Source organism: Oncorhynchus clarkii, chromosome 8 (assembly GCF_045791955.1).
Source record: "Oncorhynchus clarkii lewisi isolate Uvic-CL-2024 chromosome 8, UVic_Ocla_1.0, whole genome shotgun sequence".
In the NCBI taxonomy this organism is placed as follows: domain Eukaryota; kingdom Metazoa; phylum Chordata; class Actinopteri; order Salmoniformes; family Salmonidae; genus Oncorhynchus; species Oncorhynchus clarkii.
Genome location: NC_092154.1, coordinates 4,206,680 through 4,220,885, shown reverse-complemented (window position 1 = coordinate 4,220,885; position 14,206 = coordinate 4,206,680). Strand labels below are relative to the sequence as shown.

Here is a 14,206-nt window from a genome sequence, read left to right as displayed (position 1 = left end):
TATATTAAATGATATACCTTTAGGCTCCCCTACTGGTATATATATAAATATATAAATTAAATAATATATCTTTAGGCTCCCCTACTGGTATATATATATATTTATAAATTAAATGATATATCTCTAGGCTCCCCTACTGGTATATATATAAATTAAATAATATATCTTTAGGCTCCCCTACTGGTATATATATATATTTATAAATTAAATGATATATCTCTAGGCTCCCCTACTGGTATATATATAAATTCAATAATATATCTTTAGGCTCCCCTACTGGTATATATATAAATTAAATGATATATCTTTAGGCTCCCCTACTGGTGTATATATAAATTAAATGATATATATTTAGGCTCCCCTACTGGTATATATATATACATTAAATAATATATCTTTAGGCTCCCCTACTGGTATATATATAATTTAAATGATATATCTTTAGGCTCCCCTACTGGTATATATATAAATTAAATGATATATCTTTAGGCTCCCCTACTGGTATATATATAAATTAAATAATATATCTTTAGGCTCCCCTACTGGTATATATATAAATTAAATGATATACCTTTAGGCTCCCCTACTGGTATATATATATAAATTAAATAATATATCTTTAGGCTCCCCTACTGGTATATATATAAATTAAATGATATATCTTTAGGCTCCCCTACTGGTATATATATCAATTAAATAATATATCTTTAGGCTCCCCTACTGGTATATATATATATTAAATAATATACCTTTAGGCTCCCCTACTGGTATATATATATAAATTAAATAATATATCTTTAGGCTCCCCTACTGGTATATATATAAATTAAATTAAATATATTTAGGCTCCCCTACTGGTATATACAACATTACTTTCTCTAAATGACAAATTATTAAATACATTTACCTCAATAGTTTTCTTGGAGTGACTTCAACATTGTTTAGTTGAGCAGGACTAGTGGCACCCAGGGAAAGTGGTTTCTGAGAGAATAACAGGAGGGGGACCTTTAACCCTGGTGTGCGTTTAATGCCAAGCGACCCTACCTTTCCTCTTTGTGGTGTTGTCTGTGTTCCGGGGCGATGGTTTCAACAAGCGGTTGGCATAGATGTTCCTAGTGTCCAGTTCCCTCTCTTTCTCCTACAAGGGTTAGAGTTAGCTTTTATAACGCAACGTAGAGTGTGTGAGTGTGTGTGTGTGTGTCTCCTTGTTCATTCAGAAAGTATTCAGACCCCTTGACTTTTTCCACATTTTGTTACGTTAAAGCCTTATTCTGAAACGGATTAAATAGAAAATGTTCCTCATTAATCTACACACAATACCCCATAATGACATCACAATACCCCATAATGACATCACAATACCCCATAATGACATCACAATACCCCATAATGACATCACAATACCCCATAATGACATCACAATACCCCATAATGACATCACAATACCCCATAATGACAAAGCGAAAACAGGTTTTAAGAATTTTGGGAAAATTGATTACAAATAAAAAACTGAAATACATTGATGTACAGTAACAGTCAAAAGTTTGGACACTCCTACTCATTCCAGGGTTCTTCTATATTTTTACTATTTTCTACATTGTAGAATAATAGTGAAGACATCAAAACTATGAAATAACACATATGGAATCATGTAGTAACCAAAAAAGTGTTAAACAAATCAAAATATATTTTAGATTTGAGATTCTTAAAAGTAGCCAAACTCCCCAAATACAGGTGTGCCAAACGTTTAGTGTCATACCCAAGAAGGTGCTTCAACAAAGTACTGAGACAAAAGTATGAATACTTATGTAAATATGATATTTTAGGGTTTTATTTTAAATACATTAAAAAATATATATTTAAAGCTAATTTCGCTTTGTCATTATGGGGTATTGTGTGTAGATTGGCGAGGGGAAAAAAACGATTGAATCTATTTTAGAATACGGCTGTAGCATGAAAATAGTGGAAAAGGTTATGGGGTCTGAATAGTTTTCAGAATGCAGTGGACACATGATATACAGTAGATGGAGTATAAAGGTCAATGAGCAACATACCGTGTGTGTGTGTGTGTGTGTGTGTCTGTGTGTGTGTGTCCGTGTTTGTGTGTCCGTGTGAGTGTGTGTCCGTGTGTGTGTGTGTGTCCGTGTGTGTATCCGTGTGTGTGTGCGTCCGTGTGTGCGTGTGTGTCCGTGACTGTGTGTCCGTGTGTGTGTGCTTGTGTGTGTCCGTGTGTGTGTGTCCGTGTGCTTGTGTGTGTCCGTGTGTGTGTGTGTGTGTGTGTCCGTGTGTGTGTGTGTGTGTGTCCATATGTGTGTCCGTATGTGTGTGTGTGTGTGTCCGTGTGAGTGTGTGTGTGTGTCCATATGTGTGTGTCCGTGTGTGTGTGTGTGTGTGTCTGTGTGTGTGTGTGTGTGTCCGTGTGTGTGTGTGTGTGTGTGTCCGTGTGTGTGTGTGTGTGTGTACCTTGAGTTTGTTGCTGAGTCGTTCCACCTCCTCCTGCAGGTCTGAGACCTGGTCCTGGGTACTGATGGTCTTCCTCCTCTCTGTAGCTAGCTGTCTCTGATAACTACTGCTGCTCAGTTCCACTCTGCGTTCCAGATCCTAAACACACACACACACACACGGACACACACACACACACTATAATTTGCGTTATAGAAGCTAACTCTAACCCTTGTAGGAGAAGGAGAGGGAACTGGACACTAGGAACATCAACAACTATGTTTTAAGGGAGAAGTTGGTCTGATGTGATGGACAGAATGCTTTGTGGTGTTGAGATCCGTCCGATCCCCTACTCCCTACCCCCTACCCCCTACTCCCTACCCCCGTCTCCTCTTGATGATGTAACAATGCTCCAACGTTGTCTGAACTCAACATTCCATTTTAATATCGCTGTATGTGATGGACAGAATGCTTTGTGGTGTTGAGATCCGTCCGGTCCCCTAGACCCTACCCCCTACCCCCTACTCACTACCCCCGTCTCCTCTTGATGATGTAACAATGCTCCAACGTTGTCTGAACTCAACATTCCATTTTAATATCGCTGTATGTGATGGACAGAATGCTTTGTGGTGTTGAGATCCGTCCGGTCCCCTACTCCCTACTCCCTACCCCCTACCCCCGTCTCCTCTTGATGATGTAACAATGCTCCAACGTTGTCTGAACTCAACATTCCATTTTAATATCGCTGTATGTGAAGGTTAAACGCTATATTTAAGTTTGTTTGTATATGTGGAGTCTATTTGTGTACTAGTTTTAATATATATGTAACAGGAAACTAAAAGTATGTTTAAATAATGTATTTTAACTATTCATGTTAAATGTACTGTATATTGTTCAGGTTTGTTCTTCGATGTCACCATGTTCAGTCTGCAATAAAAAGTCTGCTGTTGTTACATCAGGAGTGGTGCCATTGGTTTTACCCTGCAGCTTAGACCAGATATTTATGGGAGAAGTTTTAAGGGAGAAGAAGACAGTGCTCCTCCTGCTCCTCCTTGCACAAAGGCGGAGGTAGCGGTCCTGCTGCTGGGTTGTTGCCTTCCTACGGCCTCCTCCACGTCTCCTGATGTACTGGCTTGTCTCCTGGTAGCGCCTCCATGCTCTGGACACTACGCTGACAGACACAGCAAACCTTCTTGCCACAGCTCGCATTGATGTGCCATCCTGGATGAGTTGCACTACCTGAGCCACTTGTGTGGGTTGTAGACTCCGTCTCATGCTACCACTAGAGTGAAAGCAACGCCAGCATTCAAAAGTGACCAAAACATCAGCCAGGAAGCATAGGAACTGAGAAGTGGTCTGTGGTCACCACCTGCAGAACCACTCCTTTATTGGGGGTGTCTTGCTAATTGCCTATAATTTCCACCTGTTGTCTATTCCATTTGCACAACAGCATGTGACATTTATTGTCAATCAGTGTTGCTTCCTAAGTGGACAGTTTGATTTCACAGAAGTGTGATTGACTTGGAGTTACATTGTGTTGTTTAAGTGTTCCCTTTATTTTTTTGAGCAGTGTATATTTTACCTCTTGGTGATGTCATTCGGAAACATAATGTTAACTTTCACTGCTATTCGGATAACACACAGCTGTACATTTCAATGAAACATGGTGAAGCCCCAAAATTGCCCTCCCTGGAAGCCTGTGTTTCAGACATAAGGAAGTGGATGGCTGCAAACTTTCTACTTTTAAACTCGGACAAAACAGAGATACTAGTTCTAGGTCCCAAGAAACAAAGATCTTTTGTTGCATTAAGAAGGAAATCAAATCCACACATTCACTTTTAACAAGGCACACCTGTTAATTGAAATGTATTCCAGGTGACTACCTCATGACGCTGGTTGAGAGAATGCCAAGAGTGGTGCAAAGCTTTCATCAAGGTAAAGGGTGGCTACTTTGAAGAATCTCAAATATAAAAATATATTTTAAATTGTTTAACACTTTTATGGTTACTACATGATTCCATATTGAGGTCTTCACTATTATTCTACAATTTAGAAGATATTAAAAAGAAAATAAAAACCCTTGAATGAGCTTTTGACTGGCACTGTATCAGAAATGCTACAAGAAGGATCGTTGGTTCTTAATGGACAGGAATTAGCATGTGAAACCGATAACTGATACATTTAATACAACTCTTTGCACCTACAAACTTAAGACAATCCGACATTTTTTTTAAATCCAATAGTCGCTTTATGGGACTCGTTGCAATCCGACGTCTCGGATTTGAGTTAGGTAGGTGCAGGAAATACTCTGAAAACTAAAATGCTAACGACCCTCTTAAAAATCCGATATGTGTAATTTTCATAGACATTGGTGTCATATTGGTTTATCGGCCCTGCAATAATCGATGCCAAACAGCATGGTGAAACCATCGCCCAGGAACATAAACCACGTCACCAAGAGGATAGCTACTGCTCTGCCTGCCTGCCTGCCCTGCCCTGTCCTGTCCTGTCTGCCTTGCCCTGCCCTGCCTGCCTGCGTGCCTGCCTGCCTGCCTGCCTGCGTGCCTGCCTCCCTGCCTGCGTGCGTGCCTGCCTGCGTGCGTGCGTGCCTGCCTGCCTGCGTCTCTGCGTGCGTGCGTGCATGCGTGCCTGCCTGCCTGCGTTTCTGCGTGCGTGCGTGCATGCGTGTGAGAACTAGTGTCCTGTACTTCACCTTAAGAGCTCTGTGATGTGTGATCTTTGTTTGCCATGTGCAGGAGATGGTCTCTGTAGTGTGTTAGTAGCTACTGTACCTTGATCTTTAGCTGGTTCTCCTGGTCCTTGGCCCTCTCCTGCTCCAGTCTCCTGGTGAGCTCCTCCCTGGGACCTAACTCCTGCTGTTCTGCCAGACGCCTCAGACGACCCAGGGACGACTGGCTACGCTGCAGCTGCTCCTGGAGGGAGGGAGGGAGGGAGGGAGGGAGGGAGGGAGGGAGGGAGGGAGGGAGGGAGGGAGGGGGAGAGGGATGGAGGGAGGGACAGACAGTCAGATGGACAGACAGATAGACAGACAGATAGACACTTCTAGCCAGCTCACACTTAAACCTATTTGATTTATTTTGTACTCTTCAACAAAAAGCAAACACTTTCTGCATCTAGATCTGGTCAGTATGAGTCCTCTGGCTTTCCGTACCTGTGTGTCTTTCAGTCGCCTCTCAGCGTCCCGCTCCCTCTCCTGTGTCCGCCGTAGACGTTCCCGCAGAGCTGTGGTCTCGTTGGCGTGGCGCGACAGCAGCTGGGCGATCTCACTCTCCGTGTCGTCGTATCGCTGCAGCGCCCTCTCCTGGCGGTGCTGGAGCTATAGGAATCACACACAGACAGGCCGTTTGAAATAGATTGAGGATTCTGTATCTGATTTATTATGGCGTCTGTGACAGCACCATCTCCATTTTAAAGTAGTCCATTTTATTCTTCTTTTGCGTTTGAAAAAAAAGCATAAACCTTATATTGACCTAAACCAAATATTATGTGTCATTCATGTATTGTGGCCACTAAATCAAATCAAATCAAATTTTATTTGTCACATACACATGGTTAGCAGATGTTAATGCGAGTGTAGCGAAATGCTTGTGCTTCTAGTTCCGACAATGCAGTAATAACCAACAAGTAATCTAACTAACAATTCCAAAACTACTGTCTTGTACACAGTGTAAGGGGATAAAGAATATGTACATAAGGATATATTAATGAGTGATGTACAGAGCAGCATAGGCAAGATACAGTAGATGGTATCGAGTACAGTATATACATATGAGATGAGTATGTAAACAAAGTGGCATAGTTAAAGTGGCTAGTGATACATGTATTACATAAGAATATAGTCGATGGTATAGAGTACAGTATATACGTATGCATATGAGATGAATAATGTAGGGTAAGTAACATTATAGAAGGTAGCATTGTTTAAAGTGGCTAGTGATATATTTACATAATTTCCCATCAATTCCCATTATTAAAGTGGCTGGAGGTGAGTCAGTGTCAGTGTGTTGGCAGCAGCCACTCAATGTTAGTGGTGGCTGTTTAACAGTCTGATGGCCTTGAGATAGAAGCTGTTTTTCAGTCTCTCGGTCCCAGCTTTGATGCACCTGTACTGACCTCGCCTTCTGGATGATAGCGGGGTGAACAGGCAGTGGCTCGGGTGGTTGTTGTCCTTGATGATCTTTTTGGCCTTCCTGTGACATCGGGTGGTGTAGGTGTCCTGGAGGGCAGGTAGTTTGCCCCCGGTGATGCGTTGTGCAGACCTCACTACCCTCTGGAGAGCCTTACGGTTGAGGGCGGAGCAGTTGCCGTACCAGGCGGTGATACAGCCCGCCAGGATGCTCTCGATTGTGCATCTGTAGAAGTTTGTGAGTGCTTTTGGTGACAAGCCGAATTTCTACAGCCTCCTGAGGTTGAAGAGGCGCTGCTGCGCCTTCTTCACGATGCTGTCTGTGTGAGTGGACCAATTCAGTTTGTCTGTGATGTGTATGCCGAGGAACTTAAAACTTGCTACCCTCTCCACTACTGTTCCATCGATGTGGATAGGGGGGTGTTCCCTCTGCTGTTTCCTGAAGTCCACAATCATCTCCTTAGTTTTGTTGACGTTGAGTGTGAGGTTATTTTCCTGACACCACACTCCGAGGGCCCTCACCTCCTCCCTGTAGGCCGTCTCGTCGTTGTTGGTAATCAAGCCTACCACTGTTGTGTCGTCCGCAAACTTGATGATTGAGTTGGAGGCGTGCGTGGCCACGCAGTCGTGGGTGAACAGGGAGTACAGGAGAGGGCTCAGAACGCACCCTTGTGGGGCCCCAGTGTTGAGGATCAGCGGGGAGAAGATGTTGTTGCCTACCCTCACCACCTGGGGGCGGCCCGTCAGGAAGTCCAGTACCCAGTTGCACAGGGCGGGGTCGAGACCCAGGGTCTCGAGCTTGATGACGAGCTTGGAGGGTACTATGGTGTTGAATGCCGAGCTGTAGTCAATGAACAGCATTCTCACATAGGTATTCCTCTTGTCCAGATGGGTTAGGGCAGTGTGCAGTGTGGTTGAGATTGCATCGTCTGTGGACCTATTTGGGCGGTAAGCAAATTGGAGTGGGTCTAGGGTGTCAGGTAGGGTGGAGGTGATATGGTCCTTGACTAGTCTCTCAAAGCACTTCATGATGATGGAAGTGAGTGCTACGGGGCGGTAGTCGTTTAGCTCAGTTACCTTAGCTTTCTTGGGAACAGGAACAATGGTGGCCCTCTTGAAGCATGTGGGAACAGCAGACTGGTATAGGGATTGATTGAATATGTCCGTAAACACACCGGCCAGCTGGTCTGCGCATGCTCTGAGGACGCGGCTGGGGATGCCGTCTGGGCCTGCAGCCTTGCGAGGGTTAACACGTTTAAATGTCTTACTCACTTCGGCTGCAGTGAAGGAGAGACCGCATGTTTTTGTTGCAGGCTGTGTCAGTGGCACTGTATTGTCCTCAAAGCGGGCAAAAAAGTTATTTAGTCTGCCTGGGAGCAAGACATCCTGGTCCGTGACTGGGCTGGATTTCTTCCTGTAGTCCGTGATTGACTGTAGACCCTGCCACATACCTCTTGTGTCTGAGCCGTTGAATTGAGATTCTACTTTGTCTCTATACTGACGCTTAGCTTGTTTGATTGCCTTGCGGAGGGAATAGCTGCACTGTTTGTATTCGGTCATGTTACCAGACACCTTGCCCTGATTAAAAGCAGTGGTTCGTGCTTTCAGTTTCACGCGAATGCTGCCATCAATCCACGGTTTCTGGTTAGGGAATGTTTTAATCGTTGCTATGGGAACGACATCTTCAACGCACGTTCTAATGAACTCGCACACCGAATCAGCGTATTCGGCAATATTGTTATCTGACGCAATACGAAACATGTCCCAGTCCACGTGATGGAAGCAGTCTTGGAGTGTGGAGTCAGCTTGGTCGGACCAGCGTTGGACAGACCTCAGCGTGGGAGCCTCTTGTTTTAGTTTCTGTCTGTAGGCAGGGATCAACAAAATGGAGTCGTGGTCAGCTTTTCCGAAAGGGGGGCGGGGCAGGGCCTTATATGCGTCGCGGAAGTTAGAGTAACAATGATCCAGTAACTGGCAGTGATATAGAAGAAATGTACAAATCATAGGCAACCCAATATGAACAACACAACCCTCTGATCATTGGCTGATCGCACCCAATCCGTAGAAAACACTACCCAGTTGACTACTTTTAAATTGTGGAAGCCCTTGGCAATGCCCATGCTAAAATGGGTTTTCTCCATCTAGAGTCCTCTATCTACCTGTATGGACAGGATGTACTGAAGTAACTGTCCAAATGACATTGGAGGGACACAAAGCGACTAAGTACCATCGCTTTTACCTGATTTAGAGTTAGAACACCTGGGAATTGTTTTACAGTTACTGGAATTGTTCAACCCTAGTCAGAACATTAGGCAATACATGTCTGAGGACAGGGTTAGGGGTCAGTTAGGTTACCTGTCTGAGGGTCAGGGGTCAGGGTTAGTAGGTTACCTGTCTGAGGGTCAGGGGTCAGGGTTAGTTAGGTTACCTGTCTGAGGGTCAGGGTTAGGGGTCAGGGTTAGTAGGTTACCTGTCTGAGGGTCAGGGTTAGGGTTAGTAGGTTACCTGTCTGAGGGTCAGGGTTAGGGGTCAGGGTTAGTAGGTTACCTGTCTGAGGGTCAGGGTTAGGGTTAGTAGGTTACCTGTCTGATGGTCAGGGTTAGGGGTCAGGGTTAGTAGGTTACCTGTCTGAGGGTCAGGGTTAGGGGTCAGGGTTAGTTAGCTACCTGTCTGAGGGTCAGGGTTAGGGGTCAGGGTTAGTAGGTTACCTGTCTGAGGGTCAGGGTTAGGGGTCAGTTAGGTTACCTGTCTGAGGATCAGGGTTAGGGGTCAGGGTTAGTTAGCTACCTGTCTGAGGGTCAGGGTTAGGGGACAGGGTTAGTTAGCTACCTGTCTGAGGGTTAGGGGTCAGGGTTAGTAGGTTTACCTGTCTGAGGGTCAGGGTTAGGGGTCAGGGTTAGTAGGTTACATGTCTTGAGGGTCAGGGTTAGGGGTCAGTTAGGTTACCTGTCTTGAGGGTCAGGGTTAGTTATCTACCTGTCTGAGGGTCAGGGTTAGTTAGCTATCTGTCTGAGGGTCAGGGTTAGTTAGCTATCTGTCTGAGGGTCAGGGTTAGTAGGTTTACCTGTCTGAGGGTCAGGGTTAGTAGGTTTACCTGTCTGAGGGTCAGGGTTAGGGGTCAGGGTTAGTTAGCTATCTGTCTGAGGGTCAGGGTTAGGGGTTAGGGTTAGGGGTCAGGGTTCAGGGTTAGTTAGCTACCTGTCTGAGGGTCAGGGTTAGGGGTCAGGGTTAGTTAGCTATCTGTCTGAGGGTCAGGGTTAGGGGTTAGGGTTAGGGGTCAGGGTTAGTTAGCTACCTGTCTGAGGGTCAGGGTTAGGGGGCAGGGTTAGTAGGTTTACCTGTCTGAGGGTCAGGGTTAGTTAGCTATCTGTCTGAGGGTCAGGGTTAGGGGTCAGGGTTAGGGGTCAGGGTTAGTAGGTTTACCTGTCTGAGGGTCAGGGTTAGTTAGCTATCTGTCTGAGGGTCAGGGTTAGGGGTCAGGGTTAGGGTCAGGGTCAGTAGGTTTACCTGTCTGAGGATGCGGTTCTCCTTAGTTATCTGGTCGGTGTGGAGCTGTAGCTCTGCCAGGGCGTTGCGTAACTCGTTGATCTTCAACAGGCGGGCCGACAGCATGCGCTTGGTCACCAGGTCAAGATCTTTAGGGGGCGCCGTGGTGTCCTTGATCAGGCTCTGGGACTCGGTCCGTACCCCCCAACGCTGAGCCCGCTGGGGCTGGGCACCCACACGGGGAGGGCGAGACACACCCCGACGGACGCCTATGGAGGAGAAACACACACACAGGGTTACACACAGTACACACCTGGGACACACAACTAGGACATCTCTATGTGTTACACCTACATAACAACTAGGACATCTCTGTTACACCTACATAACAACTAGGACATCTCTGTTACACCTACATAACAACTAGGACATCTCTATGTGTTACACCTACATAACAACTAGGACATCTCTAAGTGTTACACCTACATAACAACTAGGACATCTATGTGTTACACCTACATAACAACTAGGACATCTCTATGTGTTACACCTACATAACAACTAGGACATCTCTATGTGTTACACCTACATAACAACTAGGACATCTATATGTGTTACACCTACATAACAACTAGGACATCTCTATGTGTTACACCTACATAACAACTAGGACATCTCTATGTGTTACACCTACATAACAACTAGGACATCTCTATGTGTTACACCTACATAACAACTAGGACATCTCTATGTGTTACAACTACATAACAACTAGGACATCTCTATGTGTTACACCTACATAGCAACTAGGACATCTCTAAGTGTTACACCTACATAACAACTAGGACATCTATGTTACAACTACATAACAACTAGGACATCTCTGTTACAACTACATAACAACTAGGATATCTCTATGTGTTACACCTACATAACAACTAGGACATCTATGTTACAACTACATAACAACTAGGACATCTCTGTTACACCTACATAACAACTAGGACATCTCTGTTACACCTACATAACAACTAGGACATCTCTATGTGTTACACCTACATAACAACTAGGACATCTCTATGTGTTACACCTACATAACAACTAGGACATCTATGTTACACCTACATAACAACTAGGACATCTCTATGTGTTACACCAACATAACAACTAGGACATCTCTGTTACACCTACATAACAAGTTACACCTTGGAGTAGTACAGAGACCACATTTGAAGTGTGCTAGCGAGCTACACTGCTATCTACTGGAGACATCGCGTGGGTGGGTGTGAGTGTACAGTACCTGTTTGGTGCGGGTACAGAGACCCTCTTGGTGCAGGTGGGTGTGGGTGTACAGTACCTGTTTGGTGCGGGTACAGAGACCCTCTTGGTGCGGGTGGGTGTGGGTGTACAGTACCTGTTTGGTGCGGGTACAGAGACCCTCTTGGTGCGCGTGGGTGTGGGTGTACAGTACCTGTTTTGTGTAGAGGACTGCTGGAGACATTGGGTGGGTGGGTGTGTACAGTACCTGTTTTGTGTAGAGGACTGCTGGAGACCTTCTTGGTGCGGGTGGGTGTGGGTGTACAGTACCTGTTTTGTGTTGAGGACTGCTGGAGACCCTCTTGGCGCGAGGTCCCTTTCTGCGAGGGCTGGGGGAGGGCGTACGGGAGTAGGGCGACAGCGTGTGTTCCGAGGGTGTTAGGTTCTCGTAGTCCTCAGAGTAGAAAGAGCTGCTCCTCCGATGCTCTCTGTCTGACATGCGGTCCCGGTCCGGATCCACTTCCTGTGTCCGTGTCTTAGCCTGGTCCCCAGCACAGCTGTCCCTCTCATCTCTTTCTCCGTCCCGACTCTTGTCCCGTTTCAGAGTTGGTACCGACGCCTCGGAACCTTTCCCAGCCGTGCTCCTGCTGCGGGACTGACGACTCTGGCGCTCTGCATCTCGGTTGTCCTCGTAAGGGGGAGGCATGTTCTCCGTATCCATGTGGTCCCTCTGACAGGAGATTCTTCATGGGTATGGATAAGATGGATACACAGAAGAAGTCATCCAATGATTCAGATTAGTCCTGTATCACTGACTGTAGGCTCCCTACCAGTCAATAACATTGATATAACCTAGTGTACTACAAAGGCAATAAATAGGGTGTCATTTGGTACACATCATTCTCTCCAAGGCATCCATTTTGTCATTGTATTTTTTATTTATTTTACCTTTATTTAACTAGGCAAGTCAGTTAAGAACAAAATCTTATTTTCAATGACGCTGTAGGGTTAACTGCCTGTTCAGGGGCAGAACGTCAGCTCGGGTTTGAACTTGCAACCTTTCGGTTACTAGTCCCATGCTCTAACCACTAGGCTACCCTGCCTCCCCAGACAGGTCTGAGAAGCTTTCACATCTTTAAAAAAACTTTAAAAAAAAAAAAAAAAAAAAAAAAAAAAAAAAAATGAATTTAACCTTTATTTAACTGGGCAAGTCAGTTTAAGAAAAAATTCTTATTTACAATGATGGCCTACCCCGGCCAAACCCGGAAGATGCTGGGCCAACTGTGCTCAGCCCTATGGGACTCCCAATCAAGGCCGGTTGTGATACAGCCTGGATTCGAACCAGGGTGTCTGTAGTGACATCTCTAGCTCTGAGATGCAGTGCCTTAGACCACTGCGATGTTCAAATCAAATACAAGAATAGGAATAAAGTGACAGATTGTAAACAGTAGCAGTTGCGTGTGATGAGTCCAAAAAAAGGTTAGCGCAAACAAACGTTTTGAACAAAAAATTGTGTTTCTATTGGACAAATTCAGGTAGGTCCTGCCCCGTTTCGTTCTGTTTACACTCTTGTTTGCTTCTGTTTGGTTCTTAAACAGTAAAGAGTAAGCCGTAAACGCAGATATTTCACTGGATGTATAAATATGAAGCATCCGGTTAGCGTTTCCGCTCAATACCAAATTTGGTAGTTAGAGGAAGCCCACTGGCGGGCAGTGGGAGAAGATAGATTTTGTCCGATATTCTGCAAATCTTCTCATCAATTAAAACATTTGATCTCAATGCAGCTTTCTGTTACCAAAACTAAAATATGTTATGAACAGAACGGACTAAGTTTTGTAGACTTCACCCTTTTGTAAAAACATTTTTTTTTTTTAAATCAAGCTGTTTATAAAGGAGTGCAAAAGCGAGTTAAGTTATTGCATACGCGCACTTCAAAGAGTTATGCGTTCCCTGACGGAAATATGCAGATGTATACTAGACTGCGTCAATAAAGATATCCCCAGCGGGTTTCGCTTAGCAAGCCAACTTCTTGCTTCTTCTGGCCACTATGACTCATTAGTTCCCATTGGAAACGATGAACTGTGGTCTATCTTGGCTTAGTTATAAAAGCCTTTCCGTTGCAAAACGTAAATCCCCCGCCCCTACATCACCAGGTTTAATCAACATTTATTTGAGTCGATTTGCTATTTGTTTAGGCTCATTTTAAATTAAAAAGTTTGGAAAGAGGCAGTATCAACCCACCTCGTTTAGATGAACCTTGGCGTCACGTCTCCGTGACTTCTCTCCTTTCGCAGAATGGTCTCTTATCTGGTCAATTTGGTAGCTAACTAGTCTAGATAATTAGCTATTCGTCTTGCTGACTAGTCTAGAAAACTAGCTATTTGCCTTGCTAACCTAGCACCGCTCGTTAGCTCTGAATAGCTAGTTATGTAGCTAACGACGTTAGCTAAATTAGCAGTCTAGCTAACAACAACAAAGCCTGTAACCCTAGTAACATTTAACCCTGCATTTATGCCAGAATATGTCCATGGCTCTTTAGCTATCTATTTAAGATATGGGTCATTTACTGCCCTCTAAATTTAGGGGGAGATATACTAAAAGCTAGCTAGGGGATAGGCACAGCTACATGGCAGACTCCACGCCTGGCCCCTTTAGGTCGGTCCGCTCTGGTCACTGTGACGCGGCGCCATGGCAACCCTCCGGTACCGCTTTACGGTGTAGTTCCATAGTTGCGCCAGAGAGAGACGCTGTGACCACTTGTTGCATGAACCCAGATAAGAGATTATCCAGATTATTTCATTCCAGGAACCGAAGGGATTCATCCTGATATATTTGCATGTTTAAAAAAAAAAAAAGAGTGGATTTTGTAGCATT

At 44.8% G+C, this 14,206-nt stretch overlaps 1 protein-coding gene across 1 annotated transcript in view; it reads right to left on the bottom strand.

Annotated features, from left to right (window-relative positions):
• LOC139415469 (lebercilin LCA5) overlaps positions 1 to 13,964 on the bottom strand; it is a 23,615-nt gene extending 9,651 nt beyond the window's left edge. Inside the window, exons 1-7 of the mRNA XM_071163562.1 lie at positions 13,574 to 13,964; positions 11,663 to 12,075; positions 10,097 to 10,344; positions 5,615 to 5,779; positions 5,235 to 5,375; positions 2,464 to 2,601; positions 1,045 to 1,138 (exon numbers count right to left, since the gene is read on the bottom strand). Of these exons, the coding sequence (XP_071019663.1) occupies positions 1,045 to 1,138; positions 2,464 to 2,601; positions 5,235 to 5,375; positions 5,615 to 5,779; positions 10,097 to 10,344; positions 11,663 to 12,053 (1,177 nt within the window). The 5' untranslated portion in view covers positions 12,054 to 12,075; positions 13,574 to 13,964. The remainder of the gene's footprint in view (positions 1 to 1,044; positions 1,139 to 2,463; positions 2,602 to 5,234; positions 5,376 to 5,614; positions 5,780 to 10,096; positions 10,345 to 11,662; positions 12,076 to 13,573) is intronic.
• Positions 13,965 to 14,206: the final 242 nt, after the last annotated feature.